Source organism: Mesitornis unicolor, unplaced genomic scaffold, assembly GCF_000695765.1.
Source record: "Mesitornis unicolor isolate BGI_N332 unplaced genomic scaffold, ASM69576v1 scaffold28770, whole genome shotgun sequence".
NCBI classification, from domain to species: Eukaryota; Metazoa; Chordata; class Aves; order Mesitornithiformes; family Mesitornithidae; genus Mesitornis; species Mesitornis unicolor.
The window spans coordinates 4,491-12,876 of record NW_010156688.1 but is presented as its reverse complement, the minus strand read 5'-3'; the positions used below and the strand labels follow the sequence as shown (position 1 = coordinate 12,876).

Below are 8,386 nucleotides of genomic sequence, written 5' to 3'. Positions count from 1 at the left end.
CAAATCATAAATTAAGCATCAGCTAGGCCAGTAAGAGCTGAGGCTTTCCTCTTTTTTTTCCCTCTTTAGAAACTATTTTTTTACTGGCCAAAACTACCCTTGATGTTAAAAGACATCCGAGAATTGGAGTTCTCACTACCCCAAAAAGATGGCTATGAGGGGAAGAGGGTTAGCTGCTTCAAAATGTGACAACATATTGAGTCCCATCAAGCTGGCTGGTCCACTGTTAAATTCCCATGTTTATTCTCCTTTACTGTCTATAAAGTCACTGGGAGAAGTACGGAAGGATCTGAGCACATCATCGTCCTTTACTGTAACCAGGGAAGAACTGGTCCAGCAGTGTCTGCAGTATCTTGTTGGGAACCATGGTGTAGCCCTTTCCCAGGTCATAGCGGCAGGCAGGGCAGGTGAAGACTTCAGCTCTGAAGGAGCGCTGTAAACAACTCTAGGACATACAAAGACAGGGAAGTAAATTGTGAGAACTTTGATTTAGACTGACAGCTTAACAAGCAAAAACTAAGCAATCACTATAAACCAAAGATGCAATCTGCTGTACTATCAGAAAAAAAAAATAAAAAAAAATCAATAATTTGATTTCCAAACCAATTCCTAGTATAATTCCACTGATCAAAGAGGAACAATGGCAATGGTAAACTTCACTCATTATGTCTATCAGGAACTATACTAAACATTCTTCCACTCTCTGTTACATAAAATTAATGTTACACAGCAATCACTGAATGCCAACTTGATACATGTTTTTGCTCAGAATTTTAGGCAATAATTATTGTCTTTCTAAAATACATATGGCTTTGGTGACTGGTGTCTGAGAGCCACAAAAACAGTCCAGAGCAAGACTGAGTTTATTCTTACTTTACAGACGTTGTGGAGGCACTCTGTTGTCACTGGCTGGTAAACCAGCTCCTGGCAGCAGACACACATAAAGGATTGTTCCAGTTTCTTCAGAAAATTCTAGTGTAGGCCAGAGGAATAAAAAAGACAAACTCTATTACAGTTCTCATAAATGACACTTCTACATAAAGATGATGAGCTTTCAGAAGTTCTTAAGTACTCCATATCCATGGGTGCGACTTTCTACAAGAAATCTGGAAGCAGGTCCAGAACGGCTTAATTTCCCTGCTGTTCCACAAATCACTAACTAATGAACTAATGTTTATTTACTTATTTGTATAAATACTGTTATAAACAAAATGAGACATACCAGATTCTTAGCATAGGTCAGAAAATTTTGTAATTGTGTTTAGTAACTACTACTAGAAATTTGCACGTCCCTGAAAGATCTCTCTTCTGTCAAGGGAACTTCTGCTAAGAAAGCCATGTTGGCACCTCCTCACGTGCTTATGGATTATGGCTAGCTTAATGGCTTCTTCTCTCCTCAGGCCAAATTCTCTGCAGTGCAGAAATCAGCCTCCTTGGGTTTTGAATCTTCTCAGGCCATCTCTGAGGAATCTCAAGATATATTTGTAGCAGGTGTTTTACACACACAAGCATGCTTATCTCTGGCATGTCAGTGGTCTCCAAATATATCAAGAATATAAGCTTAGGTAGAGAAAAAGAAAGCAGATCCATGGGTAATCAAAATTTAGTTCTTTGTAGTATTTTTTAAATACCAGATTTATCTTAAACCACATTTTATTTAGTTTAAAGGGAAGGTGATTGTTTTAAGCAGAAAGCTTTACATTTTCACAGTAGTGACCCAAAGCTGACAGTGATTCCCATTGCCTTTAGTGGCAACAAAAAGGAAATCTTACAAAAATTATAGGTAAGAATCTGTAGAAAAATGACTTCTCAGTAATTCAGTGGCTTTTAAATTACTGTTTTCTCCTTCTGAGATATCTCTATTGCCTGTCATCGTGCATGGTTTTAAGAGCTGAAATTCTTTCTAGTCGTTACAGACACTGGACAGAAAGACAGAAGACAGGTAACAGCAAATAACTTTACCAATTCCTACATAAAGGCAACTGCAGCAGCATTACAGCAAAACCTAGTGCTGTAAGTGAAAGAACAGGGAGTTACAGATGATTTTCTTGTTACAGAAGCACCATATATAGCCACTGCTAATTCTCAAATAAACCAATTATGCACGTTCATTTTTAGATATCCATTTTCCAACCAATGGTTTATTTTTCACTGGGTTGAGTTTTACCAAGTTACTTTCCTTTATTAGTGCCTTGATTTCTTCTGCAAAACAGCTAAAATAACGATGAACTTAACACTGGTAAGACTAGTTATCACTAAAAGATATATTTCAGGAGATATTTCTTTTGTGGACCTTTTTTATACTAGTGTCCAGAGTCTTTTCAATCTACTTTTGGTATTTTCTTGACTTTGAGGGAGAGGAAAATATTTACCTTCTTATTTAAGGTTCCATCTCTACAGAGTGGGATAATCTAGACTTGGATGAAAATATTTTCATTTCATACCTAATTTTGAAGATTATGGTACTTCTATCTTCTTAAACAAAGCAAGCTGTATTTTCTGGCATAAAATTATTTCTGTCTAAACAAAAAGTAGTGACTAGAATAATCTTTCTTCATGTCTGACTTCTCATATCAGCACAGCATAAAAATACACTGATAATATCAGAGAAAACATGCTCCCTTCAAAAATGAAAATAAAAAAAGCCACTTCTAACTACAATATGTTTTTGAGCAAGAAAATTATGCAGGTGTAAACCATGTCATCAACAGCAAATAGTACAAGCGAGGATTATTTTCTTGAAATCAAAGTCTTACAAATAAAAATAATGCTAGACACAGTCTGTATTCAGCACATGTTCAACATGCAAATCAGGTTTTAAGAGAGACTTGAGATTTCACTTAACAGTCTAAAGAAAAGGGAAACATTAAAAATTGTGCATGCAGCAAACATACTGGTCCTTCCTTAAGAGAAGCAAGTACTTCATCCCACAGCTTCTGGTTCATGCAGTCTTCTCTAATCAGCCATTGCTGCTCTTCGGTCAGCTGGAAAGCCTCTCCTTTCCCTCCATCTCCCATCCTCATGGCTTTCGGCGTATTTGTAGGTTCCTCTATACCTGCTTAAGATTATGACCACCAGACACAGTAACAACAGACTGTTAGTCTGAACTAGTAAAAGGGGAAGTAGAAGTAGAAGGCCAAAGCATGGATTACACTTATGAAATGAGACAATCAAATCCCTACTCCAACTCATACTGTTCAGGATTGTTTTGGACTGCAGCACACAGTTGCACACATGACTGTTCATTTTTCTACAGAGATTCAGAGAGAAAAAAAAAAAAGAGTAGCAAATAGGGTAAGATCCCTACACTGCTACTTAATTACAGAGCATGTGCTTATCAATTTACATTAGTATTCCAAATAATTTCACACTTCTGCAAATTTCTCATGTTACTGGCTTAATAAACGTAACATGACCCGACTTTGCTGATGAATGAGGGAGTGGAGCATCTCCCTTACGAGGAGTGGCTGAGGGAGCTGGGTCTCTTTAGCTTGGAGAAGAGGAGACTGAGGGGTGACCTCATTCATGTTTATAAATTTGTAAAGGGCGAGTGTCAGGAGGAAGGAGCCAGGCTCTTCTCGGTGACAGCCAATGACAGGACAAGGGGTAATGGGTGCAAGCTGGAGCATAGGAGGTTCAACCTGAACAGGAGGAAAAATTTTTTACTGTGAGGGTGACAGAGCACTGGACCAGGCTGCCCAGAGAGGTTGTGGAGTCTCCTTCTCTGGAGACATTCAAAACCCGCCTGGACGTGTTCCTGTGTGACCTAGTCTAGGTGATCCTGCTCTGGCAGGGGGGTTGGACTGGATGATCTTTCAAGGTCCCTTACAACTCCTAATATTCTGTGATTCTGTGAATGATAAAAAAGTAAAAAGAAATACCATCGTCAATTGTCCTTTTCTGGTTTCCGTTACTCTGGCTGGTTGGTTCCTGTTTCACAGTTTGCTTTTTAACCTTATCTTTCTTCTCCTTACTAGCCATGGCTTCCAAATAACCTTCTGGATACTAAAATAAAAATCACAGATTTAAAACAAATCCCACTGGCACACAGGAATTCCCAAATACCAACAAGACTAATTTCTATAAGACTTTAAAACCCTGTGAGACTACATGTTGAAATAACTTCAAAATAATTTTTAAAACCCTACATGATGAAGAAAACATTTAAATTAGTATCTACTATTAAGAGAGTGTAGTCAAGTCAAAGAATCTACTCCAGTCTGGATTGTATTAAAAGGAACTCAATGTCCCTATCTCTGCCCTTATAACTATAGAAATGAGTTAGGCAAAGTTGAAGATGATGGTATGCTCTAAGATATAGCATTGTCTTGCTGAGAAAAGAAACAGTATGTTAATTCTTTCCATCTTTCATGGATTCTGCAATGCCCAAGTCCTCATGGGCCAGTTTATTTCTGTGCTTGAAACACACTACCTATACAAACTCCTAAGTCACAAGGAGAGAATAATACATTAAAATGCACAGACTTTTCAATTTCTCAGACATACTCAGCTACAACAATATTCTTTTGTAGAAATTCTTTCCAGCCTAAGGATCACAAAACTAGATTCAAGCTCCTAATTTTCCAATCTGTATATGCAAAGCACTTCACTCCTAAGGCAGAAAGCTTCATCCACTGTTCCTTCTGCTGTGTCACTGCTACAGGATTCCTTCAGTCTGCAGATAACCTGCAGTGTATTTTGGCATTAAATTCTGCCACAGTGAAGTACAAAATCAAAAATGGGGCTTTAATTTAACTGATTTATTTTCTGGAATTTGATTACTGGAACTGAGAATAAAAACAACTCCGTGAGTCCTGATTCGAACCTGTACACTAAGACCCAGTTTCTTTGACCGCTCCATTCCTTCTGAAGTCCAAGGTGCAGGCTCCACATCATCTCTCCTCAGAAGATAGCGCCAAACTAAAAATCCACATTTTCCAATTTCTGGCCAATATTTCACCACCTAAAGAACAACTCAAAATTACCATCACTATTTTGTCACAAGCCAAGCACATGCATATAGTCATATTTTAACTGTTCAGGAAGAAATGAGAAGACTAAGTTATACATTACTATTCTACAGCAGCTCGTCCCTCAGGTTCGAAATTTTTATATTTTTGATAAATACAGTGCTCTTAAAAGGCACAAACCTTTATTTCAGATGCTGAGAAGTCATTAATCACACAAAAAAAGCTCACACAAAAAGAAAAGACTGAGGAAATAATTCGATTTCCAGCAATGAGTATGACTCAGTAAGCCCATATAAACTAGCTCACATATTCAACTTTACATATCCTATTATGTTTTATGTTCTCTTATCACTGCTCTGAATAATTTCATTTCAGTTCTTTGCAGAATAAGCTAAGGCTAAAAAGCTATCATCGGGGGAAAAAAATTTCTTTTAAGTAATAATGAAGAATTTGCAATGTAACGTGTATAAGACTTTTTAAAACAGTTGAAAAATGTTACACTGCACTCAGTAGAAATCAGAATACCTTGTAAATGCCATCATATCTGTTGCCTTCCTCTGGTGCATATTTGCTGATCCGCCGTCCTTTTGAACTACGCACTACTCTGACTGGCTTACCAGCTCTCCAGTTCTTAGACTCTGCTCCATTTTTGTCATCCAGTGGGGCATCACAGTTAAGGGCCAATGCCCTAGAAAGAGATTTAAAATATTCATAAACTAGATTGCTTCACACAACAACTTTTTGAGAATTAACATAATTAAGTCATATCTATTTCCCTTGTTTAAATATGCTTTATCAAGCAGCATAGAACTTTGCTGTATATTCTTTAACAAATGCAGAACTGTTGGAAGCAATGAGATCCATGCTACTGCATAAAGTAAGAAAAAAAAGGAACACAACTATTTTCTTGTCAAGGTTCCAGATGAAAATTCAAATTATACTGCTAAATCAAACAAACCAGTCCTTTTGGACTTAATATTCTTCATTTAAAAAAATAATGCCTTCCTAAACAGCATTGAGGGAATTAAAAGGAAAATTACAACAAAAGGCAAACTTTTTATATCAATATTAGCCATTACCTGCAGATTTTAAGTCTTTTTAAGTGTGGAAATTATCATAATGAATACAATGAAAAACGTTATAGAGAAAGAAGTACATAACAACCATCCAGAAAACCGAGTAACTGAAATCTCTCACATAATACATAAGTTGCCTCGGGATAGGAGTTATACAATAGCAGCTAACTCAAGAACAAGAAAATCCATTTATCCTACATAAAGCCATTTAACTACATGAAGACCATCTTCTAGAAACCTGGAGTCCAACTTCTAATTGTGTTTCCCAAAGCAAGTTCTCTATTTACTAAATATACTTGTAAAGCTATTGCTTAAACCTACTTCCACCTTCCTTCCCCTCCTTGTTCTTGTTCACATCACGTCCCCTCTCTTTTTCCCATCCTCCCTTCCTTTCCTTCTCAGCAGCAAAGTCAGGCTCTTTCTCTCTTTCCTTAATCAACAAAAATCTTGAAAGGATCTCTCTTCACTCTGCTTGACAGCACCAGATCATACCTAAAAACAGACCTGGCTAACAAAATATCTAGCACCCCACAGTGCTCAGTAGTACAACAGAGATTACGCTCTTTGAAACAGAAAAGGATGGAAAACTCTTTGTTCAGGTAGACTTTTAGCTGACGTAAAAACACTTTAAGCAGAGGTCTAATTGATCTTTTGGACACATTTCCTTTTTCAAGCACCTGGTTTTGATAAAGCAACACCCTAATTCCTTGTTTTTAATAGAAAACTATGATGAAAGAAAGAGCTAGCAAAACAGCTTCCTTTTAACACAGAAAAATGAACATGCTTTCTTCCTCCTTAAATTTCATAATTGATTTAACCACCGAAGAAGAAACTGAAGAAGAAACATCCAGAACAGAAAACTTCCACACAAGAGTTTTGCCAAACTTCTCATCAAATTCGAAGTGTCCTCTGAAGGAAATTGTAGGACAATTTCAACCAGTGATGTGACTACTAGCTGCATCAGCAATATCATAATTTATTTCATTGAGATGAAGTGTTTCTTTAAATCAACAAAACATTGGGCTTGATAAAATGCCTCTTAGCAGGAAAAGGCACCACTGTTTACAAAAGTAGCATGTACAAGAGTGAATGAATATAGCAAAATACTAGTTTTAAGTTACAGCACTACAACCCAGCTCTTTGGTTTGCAATACTTTTAATTTTATCTTCAAAACTTACCTATTCATGTGTGTTAATGTCTGATCAAATGAGTGTTCTCCAATCCTTTTATTGCCAGAAAGATCTCTCCCTCCACTGCCAGTGTAAGTGAATTCATCTCCTCGATCCTGTGCAAGAAGATTATCCTTTGCTTTAACACTCCAAAGTAAAGCAAATCAATTTTAAAAAGATGCTACTTCATTTGTTCTGTTTACTCAGAGAAGAACTATACTCCAAGGCATAGAGAAACATGTTTTCAATCTCAGCGTCACTGTCCTTCTACAGCAGTTGTGCCATCACAAAGCTACTGGTCTGAATATAACATATTAATCAGAAAATTCGTATTAAAAAACTGCCTGCCCTAAAAACTGGACTTTCACATCTTTTAAAAAGCTGTATTTTAAAAAAAAAAATCTGAGGAAGGAAACACATTTTAGAACGTGGTTAGTTGCTCTAAAGCTTTCATTTAATTTACAAGAATATCATGTTTGTAAAGTATATAATAAATACCTTGGAGGGATCACTTCAGCTTGTGCAAGGGGCTAAATGCTATTAAGTACAAACTGCTGTGCCTTATATACAAGGCAGGTGCTTTCACGCAATAATAAACCCAGCTCTTCTGAACTACTAAGAGCTTAAACTCATTTAGATTCTCATTTTGTAAGATGATACAATTCCGTAGTATATTTCCTACATAGAATTTTCTTTAAATTCAAAAAAGGTTGATAATCTTTTACCATGAACTGTAAAAACAGTCAAACTCTGCATACACATAATTAAAGCCATTATTACTATTTCTTCTAGGAAATATGTCACAAAAATTCATATTACTCATGGCAAACCCAAGTATTTCTAGAAAGATATGAATATAATTAATATGAGATCTCTTTGGAGATGCAAATTTTGTACAGAGCATGAAGCAATAGTAGAAGATAAATACTTATTAGGAAAATAATGTTTATATGAATTTTTATAACAAAAATCTGAACATACTTGTATGCAGTAGTAAAATTCAGTCAATTTCTTACCACTATTAAAAGTCTGACATTATTAAGGATCCAGTGCAAGACTGTTACAGATATTTCATGACTGACAACAGCAGAAAAAAAGAAAGTTAGAAAGAGAAATGCTGGTTGAACAAGGCCATAGATTATATGTTTATTTTATTCTGTGTAAGGAAAA

At 36.3% G+C, this 8,386-nt stretch overlaps 1 protein-coding gene across 1 annotated transcript; it reads right to left on the bottom strand.

Annotated features, from left to right (window-relative positions):
• On the bottom strand, positions 1-7,332 carry LOC104548149 (E3 ubiquitin-protein ligase UHRF2-like; the record flags this gene model as incomplete). Its single annotated transcript, XM_010194090.1, has 7 exons — positions 1-445; positions 874-972; positions 2,895-3,055; positions 3,882-4,005; positions 4,826-4,963; positions 5,496-5,658; positions 7,226-7,332. Coding segments are annotated over 7 exons (939 nt in total), but the record flags the coding sequence as incomplete, so codon positions are not given.
• Positions 7,333-8,386: the final 1,054 nt, after the last annotated feature.